The sequence below is a fragment of the Haliotis cracherodii genome, unplaced genomic scaffold (genome assembly GCF_022045235.1).
Source record: "Haliotis cracherodii isolate W230 unplaced genomic scaffold, xgHalCrac1.p SCAF_13, whole genome shotgun sequence".
Taxonomy (NCBI): domain Eukaryota; kingdom Metazoa; phylum Mollusca; class Gastropoda; order Lepetellida; family Haliotidae; genus Haliotis; species Haliotis cracherodii.
In genome coordinates, this window is record NW_027266268.1 from 6005412 (window position 1) to 6018599 (window position 13188).

At 43.1% G+C, this 13188-nt stretch overlaps 1 protein-coding gene across 4 annotated transcripts; it reads left to right on the forward strand.

Moving 5' to 3' along the window:
* The first annotated feature begins 3225 nt into the window (after window positions 1-3225).
* LOC139458800 (uncharacterized) lies at window positions 3226-11769 on the forward strand. Of its 4 annotated transcripts, none has more exons than XM_071240221.1 (3): window positions 3226-3268; window positions 7418-7503; window positions 9324-11769. In XM_071240221.1, exons 1-3 carry the CDS (start codon window positions 3264-3266, stop codon window positions 10139-10141), a joined length of 909 nt encoding a protein of 302 aa, XP_071096322.1. In that variant the 5' UTR covers window positions 3226-3263; the 3' UTR covers window positions 10142-11769. The 4 variants fall into 4 exon arrangements, with proteins under 4 accessions (XP_071096322.1, XP_071096321.1, XP_071096324.1 ...); XM_071240220.1 differs by lacking the exon at window positions 3226-3268 and adding an exon at window positions 4138-4348; XM_071240222.1 differs by lacking the exon at window positions 3226-3268 and adding an exon at window positions 4430-4507 and having other exon boundaries at window positions 9324-11768.
* The last annotated feature ends 1419 nt before the right edge of the window (window positions 11770-13188 follow it).

Genomic DNA, 13188 nt, shown 5'->3' on the forward strand with positions numbered 1-13188 from the left:
TGTCCCCGTCACAGTGACAGTTGCTATATTCACCGGTCGTAGGGCGTAACGGAAGCTCAACGACGAGGATTCATGATCTACTCTGATCAATTCGAGGCGTGTCTGATCGTTTTCACGCGGTGTACTTCTCACCTACATCAGGGATTTCCCAGGCTACATGTATTGCCGTGCAGTGAGTGAGGCAGGTTTCGACTGTATTTCATTATGCCACGCCGTACTGACAGAGGGGAGGCAGAGTGACGCACGCCAGTGACGCGTACTACTTTGATGCCGCCAGGATGGTTGGTTTGTTGTTTAAAGCTGCACTCAGCAATATTCCAGCTATATGGCGGCGGTCTGTAACACAGACACAGACACACACACAGACACACACACACACTGACACACACACACACACACACACACACACACGTCACCCATTCCCATTTATGTTGATGTCAGTCACTGGATTGTCTTGTTCAGATTGGATTATTTACATACAAATAGCTAGACTATCTGAGTGTGGCGTTAAACAAACCTGCCTGTAACCTATACGTATGTATGTAACCAGTGTCTGTATGTAACCAGTATGTTTGTAACCAACAAGTGTGTATGTAACCAATATGTATGTAACCACTATTTCTGTATGTAACCAGTATGTATGTAACCACTATGTCTGTATGATACCACCATATCTGTATGTAACCAATATGTCTGTATGTAACCACTATTTCTGTATGTAACCAACAGGTTTGTGTGTAACCATATCCTTTGCATGAACAGTTTGTCTGTATGTTACAATATGTCTGTGTGTAACGATGTGCCAATGTGTCTGTATGTAACCAGTATTAATGTAACCAGTATGTCTGTATGTAACCAGTATGTCTGTACTATGTAACCAGTATGTATGTATGTATGTATGTATGTATGTATGTATGTATGTATGTATGTATGTATGTATGTAACTAATGTCTGTAAGTAACCACTGTCTGTATGTAACCAATATGTCTGTATGTAACCAGTATGTGTGTATGTATGTAACCACTATGTATGTATGTAATCAGCATGTCTATATGTATCGATGTGTCTATGTGTAACAATATGTCTGTATGTAACCCTCTATGTCAGTATGTAACCAACAGCTTTGTGTGTAACCATACCGGATGCATGAACAGTATGTCTGTATGTTACAATATGACTATATGTAACGATGTGTCTATGTCTGTATGTAACCAGTATGTTTGTAACCAGTATGTCTGTATGTAACCAGTATGTCTGTACTATGTAACCAGTATGTATGTAACCAGTAGGTCTGTACTATGTAACCAGTATGTATGTAACCAGTAGGTCTGTATGTAATCAGTATGTCTGTACTATGTAACCAGTATGTATGTAACCAGTAGGTCTGTACTATGTAACCAGTATGTATGTAACCAGTAGGTCTGTATGTAATCAGTATGTCTGTACTATATAACCAGTATGTATGTAACCAGTAGGTCTGTATGTAATCAGTATGTCTGTACTATGTAACCAGTATGTATGTAACCAGTAGGTCTGTACTATGTAACCAGTATGTTTGTAACCAGTATGTCTGTATGTAACCAGTATGTCTGTACTATGTAACCAGTATGTATGTAACCAGTAGGTCTGTACTATGTAACCAGTATGTATGTAACCAGTAGGTCTGTATGTAATCAGTATGTCTGTACTATGTAACCAGTATGTATGTAACCAGTAGGTCTGTACTATGTAACCAGTATGTATGTAACCAGTAGGTCTGTATGTAATCAGTATGTCTGTATGTAGCAAATATGTATGTATGTAACCAGTAGGTCTGTATGTAATCAGTATGTCTGTACTCTGTAACCAGTATGTATATAACCAGTAGGTCTGTATGTAATCAGTATGTCTGTATGTAGCAAATATGTATGTATGTAACCAGTAGGTCTGTATGTAATCAGTATGTCTGTACTCTGTAACCAGTATGTATATAACCAGTAGGTCTGTATGTAATCAGTATGTCTGTATGTAACCAGTAGGTCTGTATGTAATCAGTATGTCTGTATGTAACCAGTTTGTCTGTATGTAACAATATGTCCATCCAATAAGTCACGTAGCTATTGTAACTGCGGCGTTAAACAAAACTCAATCCTCAATTCACACTCCCTTAAAGTACAATGGATGCCCCTGTATCCTGCGACGAACTTGTGACATGCGGTGACTACACTCAACTACACAAACAGGAGGCTTCACTCTCACGGTCGGCTTGTAGGATATGCCTTCTTAATGAAAGGTGTGTGATTATTGTAGATTTCACAAAGCTTACATACACAGATGGGTAGTTTTATAAATCTATGACGCCCGATTTATGTCGCAGTCACGTTGCTTTTTGTAAACAAAGTGGTGTGTCTTCACTGTTAGTCCAATTAAGGTCACAGGTCAAGCGTCATTGACTTCTCCCCCCCCCCCCCCCCCCCCCCCCCACACACACACACACACACGTCACACTTGTGGGGGACAACTTTCAGTCCCTACGATATTATGTTGACACGCCGTGATATACCTGAACTATCATTCAAAGCTAGTTAACCCGACTCAATCAATCATATTTCAGATAAGTTCAATCATATTTGTAGCAGGTGCATCAGATCGCTGTTTAAGAGCCAAAAAAAGAAGAGGTATTGTGGTTTAACAGACCCCTATAAATCATCACTTAAGACCTGTATTAAGTCTCATTGCACATATTACGATGTTTTGATGCCAAAAATCAAAGTGTTTCCAATCTGTTATATTTGCGACACATGCTATGAATGCTATAGATACGATAATTGTGACATATACAGTGAATGCTATATAAGGTATATTTGCGACATATGTTATCATTGATACATATGATATAATTGCAACATGTGTTATGAATGATATATATAAGCAATATTTGCGACATATGCTATCAATGATATATATGCAATAATTGCGACATATATTGAATGCTATATAAGGCATATTTGCGACAAATGCTGTGGATGCTATGTATCATGCTAAATTTTCGATTAGTGCTATGGATGCTATATGTGCTTTATACACATTGCTCTTTGGACGGTAGTTTGTTGATGTCGACTCTTGAAACATGCACGCCGGCTTTCAAGCAGGCCTAGGACCCAGTTACAGAAGATATTTCACGGTCTATACATCCTCGTCAACTGGCACGGAGTACAGCTGATAATGTGTTGGTGTACTTGCCCCAGGACAGATGGATTCGCAGCTTGGTTCATGCTCGGATAATGGAGTTAAGTGACGTGGTGACAACCATTTCCTCCGCCTTGGGTTAATAAAGTACCCTGTCTGCCTGACTGAATCTCACCATTACCCCAACCAAGCATCCTATTAGGGGTGGACAATGTACCCTGATCTGAATGGGGCGGGGGCGGGGGGGGTTGGGGGGGGGGGGGGGGGGGGGGGGGGGGGTGAGATGGGGTGTAAAACATCTGATAAATTGGTGTCACTTGCCCCGCCGCTCACACATGGATGTACACGCACGAACGCACAAATATAGACACTACACACAGACATACGATCACCAATACACGTATGCACGCACGCACGCACGCATGCACTGTCACTCTGTGGTGAATCCGTGTAAGACTAGGTCACTTAAAGAGAGGCGTATCGGTAGGTCACGATGTTTGACCTGGCTAACAATGTGGCATCGTCTCGATGACGTGTGTGGGTGCGTGCGTGCGTGCGTGCGTGCGTGCGTGCGTGCGTGCGAGCACATGTACGTATTCGTGTACGTGTACGTACGCGGATGTACAAGTATATATTATATATACAGTTTCTTTAAGCACACTAAGCGATGTGTGTTGGCGAGTATACTGAACACGACAATAAAAGAAAAATACAAAATTTAAATTTAAAGTTTATTATAGTGTCATAACACGATACATGTAAAACAATAGATATAAAAAAATCGTTGAAATCAGAGTCACCTAAGAAATGCCGTCGGCGTCTCATCATGCCCTGTGTCACGTTACCTGGTGGGCGATTACACACGCCCACTATACAGCAGAAAGCATCCAATGCTCAACCCACTCAACCATGAAGCCTCACAATAACTACCCGAACCTGACTCACAATCTCAGCTATTTGAGAGATACATCTAGCCTTAACAGTAGCGTGAAGCTGATGGGTATACCGGACCTAATTCAGCTCCCATAGTACTGGGTGTGTCCTGCTAAACAGTTGCATCTGGTTCTGACAAACGTCATTATTCTGAACTCCGAGAACCTATCTTCTTCTCCTTAAACACCGGGTGACATTGCCAAGAATTGAATACCATGGACCACGGCCCGCTCATACGGCGATGGGGGTAGGTAAAAAACAAAATGTTTTCTTTAAGATCTAGGTTAAATGACTGCAAACGTTTTCTGTGGCTTCTGTGTAAAATGAACACTGGGGAGCTCCAGCAGTCTTAGGATTGAAGGTTCGACCGTTGAGACGTTGGCTACCACATAATATAAGCAGGTTGGTAGGTGTAGTTCTGTTTTAACCAAGGCGTTATCCTTTGCTGGAAACCCGGGGTAAGTTACTCCATGTTTGTATTATTTGTATAGGAGAAACTTCGCTCTTTACGCGCAGTCTAAAGATGATGTAGCCACGCCTTCCTACATGGCACTATGTGGGTATATCATTCTATCACGATGTCGTAACACCCTAATGCTACCATATACCGTGGTATCACAATTTAAAGCTAAACTCAAAAGAAAGTATACACTCATAGTCACTGGTGCTAAAATGAAACAAACAATAAATATTTATTCGATGGTGACGTATTTGATACGGGTATCATAGTTGTTGTTCGGACTTTAGGCAGTGTTTAGGGGGCTATTCAACCCAGCAATGTTGTGATAACATTTATATCTAATGGACAAAACCAATTTTCAAGTGTATAACCATATCACGTCGTCATATCATATTCGGCCATCATATAACAATATGACGTCATGATATCGCAATATTATTTCATCATATCACGCAAACATATCACCATATCGCGCTATATCACCATATCACGCTTGTTATTTAAGACCACATGACCGTATGTCCAAAAGAGTATATTTTTCGTATGTAAAAATAATGTCCGTATATTATCATGCCATCGTAACACGATCTAACTCTATCGTTTCACCGTTTTAACCGCCATATCAGTCCATCGTATCACCATACTACACTGTCATATCACCACACCACGCCACCATAACAGGATGGCACGCTCAACATCATGTCATACCACCATATCATTATACCATTTTCATATCCTGACAACGTATAACACACATCACCATTACAATGTCATCGTATCTCCATTCGACATACTGACGAAACGCTTTGAACGTTCTTTTGAACAGGTGACCGCGTCTGTTTTTACTTGTATAATTCCCAAAACTAACTCGGGAAAACAACAGTTTGGAAGAGCACGATTTGAGTTTCGTAATAATTGTCTGAACGCTTGCTAGAGTGCACGTTTCCCTAAGAAAAATCATTATTGGTTTTGATAACAAACCGCCTGATATGTTCAGAGGTTTATGTTTTATGTTTCTATTGTGAATGACCTTTTCTTGTTTTGCGAAATGTTTTTAACTAGATTTAAAGAGACGTGTTCCGTCGTCCGTTGGTGCCGTATCATTTGTGTGGATGGGGAGTAATATAATTAACAAAGTATCACATATCACGAGTAAAAACTAACTGGTTCAAAAATTGAAAGCTTGTAATTAATCCCTTGTGTGTGTGTGTGTGTGTGTGTGTGTGTGTGTGTGTGTGTGTGTGTGTGTGTGTGTGTGTGTGTGTGTGTGTGTGCGTTCGTGTGCGTGTCTCTCTGTGTATATCTGTGTGTGTGTCTGTTTGTCTCTCTCTCTCTCTCTAACTGTGCATGCGTACGTGTGTGTGTCTCTCTCTGTGTGTGTGCATGCGTACGTCTGTGTGTCTCTCTGTGTGAGTATGTGTGTGCATGTGTCTGTGTGTGTCTGTGTGCATGCGTACGTGCGTGTGTCTCTCTGTCTGTGTACGCACGTGTGTGTGTGTGTGTGCGTGTGTGTCTCTCTCTGTCTGTGTGCGTGTGGGTCTCTCTATCTGTGTGTGTGTGTCTCTCTGTCTGTGTGTGTGTGTGTACGTGCGTGTGTTTGTCTGTGTGTGTGTGCGTGCGTGCGTGCGTGTGTGCCTGTGTGTGTCTCTCTGTCTGTCTGTGTGCGTGCGTGCGTGCGTGCGTGTGCGTGTGTGTGTTTGTGCGTGCGTGTGCGTGTGTGTGTGTGTGTGTGTGCGTGCGCGCGTGCGTGTGCTGTAGGGTACTGAGACAGACGCCAGATCGAGAGACTACTTGGGGCCCTGTTGGTACATATAGTACACGTCTCGTCATGTAAACCCATCACCTGAAGTCAAATCAGTCATGCGAGGCGTGCTGGATGTATATCCACAGCCACAGCCACAGCCACAGCCACAGTCACAGCAGTCATTAAACTAGGAGCGCGACTAATACATGACAATACAAGTCTGAATCATATGATCTGAAAGGGATAAAACATACCTAAATTATCACAAGTTTTTGTGTTGCGTTTTATGGCGTTTTTTTGTTTTTGTTCATGTTCTTAGAAGACCGTCTCATTTAAGATGAATACTTGAGGTTATACAATGTACTCAATTCTGTCTTGACTCATACTTCAGGTTTTAAGACATTATCGTGTACCTGTTGCAATACCTTGCATACTTTGGCAACGGCAATTAAGTGTTTGTAGGATTGACTTGGACGTGTCGGTCGGGCACCACGTGACTCCTATGGTCTACATCTGTCATATTCCATCTTGTCTTGTTGCCATGGTTTCTCCTATTTCTACTGTAGATTTATTTATTTATTTATTTATTACGTTTTCCGTGGGCTTTCGCCCGGATGGTTAAAATAGGTCCACATCAACCAGTAGTAGTAAGGCGACTAATATGAATAACATTATCATTGATTACAGCATTTACCATCTGGTGGTGATTTGGTGACATGGCTATGGGACACTGCTTTGCCTTGCCCAGGCCCGTCTATTCGCAGGCCACCGACATATACCTGGAATATTGCTGGAGGCGGCGTAAAATAACACTCAATCATATTTAAGAAAAACAAATGTTATGTTCGTTAGGTGAGTGAGTGAGTATGGTTTTTTACGCCGCTTTTAGCAATATTCCAGCAATATCACGGCGGGGGACACCAGAATTGGGCTTCACACATTGTACCCATGTCGGGAATCGAACCCGGGTCTTCGGCGTGGCGAGCGAACGCTTTAACCACTAGGCTACCCGACCGCCGCTTATGTTCGTTAGGAGGTACCAGTAATGTCATTGAAGAATGTTGACAAAATTAGAAATGATTTGCAAATAGAAGTTCTGTTACCTGTTACAGAAACGACTTAAATCTCCCCACCGTCAGAGACAGCCGCGGGGTCCGCTACGTCCCCTTTACTAAGATCTCCTACCTGGAAGTCATAGGTGAGTCCCAGCATCCCATACACAGCTATGGGTGAGTGAGTGAGTTGGGTTTAACGCCGCTTTTAACAGTATTCCAGTTATATCGCGGCGTGTCAGCTTAATGTGGGAGGAAAGCCCGAAGTGATGCAGGTCTCAGACGTTTACCACTTCGGTGAATCCCACGAGCACGGGTATGGTGCTGACAAACCTAGAAACATAATCGGGGCGAACCGGGATTCGAAGCCACAATCATAGGTTTCTGGCGTGCCCAACGGGCGCAACTCTGCACAGCGAATCGCATCGCCTTAGACGACTGGCCCACCCGTGCCCCCCACACAACTTTGGAATCCTAGAAGGGACATTGTCGCGGTGTCAGCCTTACAAAAACAAGCAAAAAGTATTAAAAATTTACCAAAGCACGGCATTTGGATCATTATGGCATTGTCGCGATTTGAAACATATTTCTCGACTTCTATGAAAGGTCGACAATGCGACGATGTCCCTTCTAGATGTCCCTAGTGCTAGCAAACTGAGATACCAGTTTAACATATATACCCCACTCAGACACAGTATACTGTATTATCCCTTTTATGCCGAGCGACAGGCAGGGTAACAACAAGTACCATCTTTTAACGTATTTTGTTATGACGCGGCCTGAAATCGAATATCCGACCTTCCACTCTCCGGGCAGACGCTTCATTACCTAGTCCACGGAGGCGGTCTTGGATTGAATGAGAAATCAACGGTCATGGCAGCCGTGTAAAGATGTGGCACAGGGTGTGAATCTGAACGATTGTCACCCCTGGACCAGGACCACTGTCTGACTTCGCCTCGGCATCCTCTGGATGAGGGATCCGATGGTATAGTCCCCAGGACCCGAATCCACTGCTTTTTGAGAGTTTCGAAGAATGTTTGGCGCGACAGGATGTTGGCATCTAAGTTCATTCCACATAAGTTCAATAGGGTTGTGGTCAGGACTTTTTTGCAGACTTGAATCTTCCCACTGTCAAATGGGCTGTGTGTGGGTGTTACCCTGTTGAAAGTCAAACTGACAACCAATCCTACGCACAAAAGGTACCACGATTGGCCCCAAAACGTCCTCACGATAACGAAGACGTTTGGTTGGACCATCAAATCTGAAACTGATGAAGTGCTGTAAATGTAGGTCATGTTATCTTGGTGTCAATCACTGGATTGTCTTGTTGAGAGTCGATTATTTTCATGACGCCGTCATATAGCTCGAATTTTGCCGAGTGCGGCGTTAAACAACAAACATACAAACAAATATGATCACAAATTTTATATTTATACCCTGGATGATCCTAGCTACAGGTTATAGTACAACACAATCCACAAAGAGCTATTACCGTCACGGCTGTCAATGTGTAGTCGATCATAATGCGGGGCGGTCGGGTAGCCTAGTGATTAAAGCGTTCGCTCCTCACGCCGAAGACCCGGGTTCGATTCGCGAGATGGGTACAATGTGTGATGCCCATTTCTGGTGTCCCCCGCCGTGATATTGCTGGAATATTGCTAAAAAGGGCGTAAAACCATACTCGTTCGCTCGCTCGCTCGATCATAATGCATGAGTGAGAATGATTTTATGCCTCTTTAAGCACTTTTCCACCAATATCATAGCCTTCACGGAATTTACCCATGTAGGGAATCGAACCCGTTACTTCGGCGTAACGAACGAGCGCTTTACCACAAGGCTATCCCACCTCCCCCGTAAATGTATGAGGGTTAGTATAGCATGCTATGGTCGTTTTGAGAAACAAGGTCCATTATGGCGATTGATAGTATCCTGTGTTTTATAATAAACCTTTTATTTATTTCTGCAGAAGACGACATGGACTCAGTAGTACGCCCTGGCTGGGCCCCTGCCGTGCCTTCTCTCATCCACAACGAGTGGTTGGAGCCTATATTACCGGACCGGGAGATGTTAATCCCCCGCCCTTTTATTGAACCCGTCAAGTCGACGGTGTACACTCAGCGAGAGGATTTTGACATACCCCGACCGACATATTTCCCCACTAAAGACTTTGTCAAACGTGGTCAATTCGTGTTCAGTCGGGACTCGCCCGAACGTCATTCTCGGCTGAAATTCTCACGTGACAGGCCGGTACAGCGTCACGTGACACCACGTGATCTACCACCCCCACGTCCTGCTCCCCAACGGTTTCCTCCAGCTCCGGCCCCGAAACCGAAATTCCGGTACAAGAACTTGAGTCTGTATCCCCCTAAAAAGGAGAGTGAACGCGGCATTATTGCAGCCAAGAGGAAGTTAATCAGAGAAGCCATCTCCTCGTCGGAGTACAGCTCTGTGCGACCGCGTCGTTCGAGCGCCTACGGTGAGCGGACTATTCCTCATCCGATATATCTACCGGAAGTGCGACCCCGGCGACCGGATACACCCCGTTTTAGACACAATAGCGGCTCCGACGTTGCTCAAGAGACCCCTCCGATACCCGAGAGGCGTTATGATGAGACTGACCTTGAACCCGTCGCATCCTCGGTTGACGCCTTCACCCCCCTGGAAGGGCAGATCACAACCAGGATCCGGTCACCCATTCTCTCGGAGTGGCAGGAGGCGCTCATTACACAAACGCTGTTAAGGGGACAGAGACTGCGCAACATAGAGGAAAACCCAGATTACTAGCACCGGAAGATAGTATGTGAACAACGCTTTCTTTTTCGTTTTCTTTTTTCATTTTTTCATTGTTTGTGTCCTTGGACTTTTGCTGCATGGGAGTCGCAACATGTGGTGATTCTACCTTTTTGATGCGTTTGCAGAAAAACTTTAACTTTTGTGAAGCATCCCCTTGCTGACATCACGAGCATCGTCAATCTTTTTACAACACTCCCTTTATAGGTATTTGATACGCGCCTATGCGTGTATCCATTTTGTACATAAGTATCTGTACGTGGGTATGTGCGCGTTCCTCCGTAAGATGCCCGTTCCATGCGTTGTATTTGAATGTATATATCACATGTATGAGGTATGAATCGTCATGATTATCTCCCTTGTTTCCTTGCTATTACTGGTGACGTCATGTTTTGTCGTCACGCACAGGACCGCATTTTCCGTTATGTTTGGCCTGAGGAGGCTCGTTGGAGCTGAAAGCGCTCTAAACTGGTTCCACTGTTGGTCGTTTAGTTAGACAGGAGCCAAGTCTAAAAGCGCTCTTTTGTAACAGGTTAAAATATACTGCAAGTTTATATTTTTATCTGTCGGTACACTTGCATTATACCGGATACATGTCGGTCATATTTGTTTGATGCTTATAATACAGGAAACGCGACGGCGTGTCTATTTGAATAATAGGTGGATTGAGCTACAAATAATCAGAAACAATGACCCCGCGTGCATGTTTATGGTTTAATATGATTAAACCACGAAATCGAAGATCAATGCAACCAATAAACATCGAAAATCAGACATCAACATCGAAGACTTACCCGAAAATAGAAGTTCCATAATGGCGTGCGGCAGCTTCATCAGTAGAAGGCATCGGGGCCATATTTCAGCACACATGTAGCATTTTTTATTGACTTTGGTGACAGGAAATGACATTTAGTTTCGATAGCTTCTTTTTTTAAAAAATAACTTGTTTGAGTGTCAAGCCCCACAGTCCCCTGTTAATTTAGAAACCGTTACTAAAGAAGGAGCTCGCGCACACCCCTTACCAAAATGGATGAAAGTATCTGGTATACTGCAATGTAGCCAATGTATCTTACTATCTCTCATAGGTCTATAAAGATACGTATAATTAGAGTCAATACATAATTCAGAGTCAGTTTTATGTTTGTTTGAATAAAGTTTTGTTATTATGTATACCCGTGTGTGCTTGACACTGAGGCTCAGCCATGATGAACACGTGCTGTGCTGAGCGTCTCTCGGCCGCAATATGAAACAGATAGTTTTTTTAAGACTATTTCTATTATTAAAATTATACCGTCTTAATAACAGCTTCACCAAAAACATAACAAGCAAATTTAAAATTAGTCTGAAATGATCACAGGGTGTCCTGAATATTGATCTTTTTTTAATTATAATTTCGATCTGAAAGATCGGGGGTATATAGTAATACCAAGGAGGTTAGTTATACCGTTCGTCCGTCCTTCCGAGGACATTTTGTGTGCAACCTATAACCACTGCATGGGTTCTTTTCAAATTTAGCGAACAGTTTCAATACTAATAGAAGAGGTACAGTGGGATGTTTGATTTCAATGTTTGGATTTTCTAAAAATACAGCTTCTTTTCATTTCTTGACTTAGCTGTTTGTTTTATTTTGCAAAGTTTGTTTCGATAAGTGGATTCTCTGAGTAAATATTGCTTGTTTGCCTTGCTTAAATTGTGAGTGAGTGAGTGATTATTGCTTAACGGCGCATTAGCAATCTTGCAGGTCATCCAAATCATCCAATAATGTAATTTTAACTATGTGGACGGAAAGTATTTACAATGAATTTCAGAAAACTATATTGTGCACTTAACGTCAGTGGTTTGTGACAGTGTACCTCTCATGACCCATCTTCCCGAAGCAAGGGAGTTAAATGACAGTGAAAGTCCAGTTTCCACCCTTGCCGAACTAGTTTTGAATTTCGTTGATCGATGGTAAAGCCACCAGTGACATCACGAGTTATGTCCCTCCTATTGACCAATTAGGTTCCACCTCTCATATCACTTGCATTTGCTTCAAACAAAAGGTGGCGCCCAGTCAAGACGATATGATTGATAATCAAGATATATATTTTAAAACAACAGGTCATACTTCGCGAGGGACATCAAATCACATGAAGAGATTTGGAAAATATCTGTCGAAGCCCAGATGAGGGTACACATGCGCTGCAAATCCTGCAATCAACCGAAATCGCCAGGGCAGTCGCCATGTTGTTCATGAAACGGATGTCGACATCGTTACGCGGTTTTGATTGGAATATGCATAGACTCGTTACTCCAGCCAAAATGTAACTCCTTAATTCGAGCCCAAGTCAGCAAGCTAAGTGTGGTAACTGGACCTTCATAGTCAGTTAACTCCCTTGCCTTGGGAAGATGCAAGCTCCTTCCCAGCGCGTGACACCTTCGTTACACTCCCGGTAACATCGCTGCCACCAGTGTGGACGCGGCCATTACAAGAATCTTGAAATTTGCTCTCTAACCCCAAATGTAGTGACATTTATAATTTTGTGTATGGGAATGCCACCATATTGAACTTTTAAGACTGACTTACTATTTCCCAGCTGATTTTAAGTTTATTAAGTCCGATTGGTTCGAGATTGCAGACTAACGGAAAAGCACCTAAGTGCCCCATTACATTCCTACTTACATCATAGTTGAAATGAAATAGAAATCCAAATTGACAAACAAAGTAAATAATTTAGCAGGGGCGTAGAGTATTCGGGGTCATGACAGTCATCACTTGTTTGTAAACATAACGGTCAACCGATTGCGAGTTCAACTCCACACAAGACCGCCTCCGTAGTCTAGTGGTAGAGCGTCCGCCCGGAGAGCGGAAAGTCCGGGGTTCGATCCCCATCCGCGTCATACCAAAAGACGTTAAAAGATGGTACTTGTTGTTACCCTGTTTGGCGCTCGGCATTAAGGGGCTAAAACAAGGACTGGTCGTCTCGGAGTCAGTATACTGTGTCTGTGTGGGGTATTCATGTTAAACTGCGGCATGGTATCTCAGTGAGCTAGCACAGCAA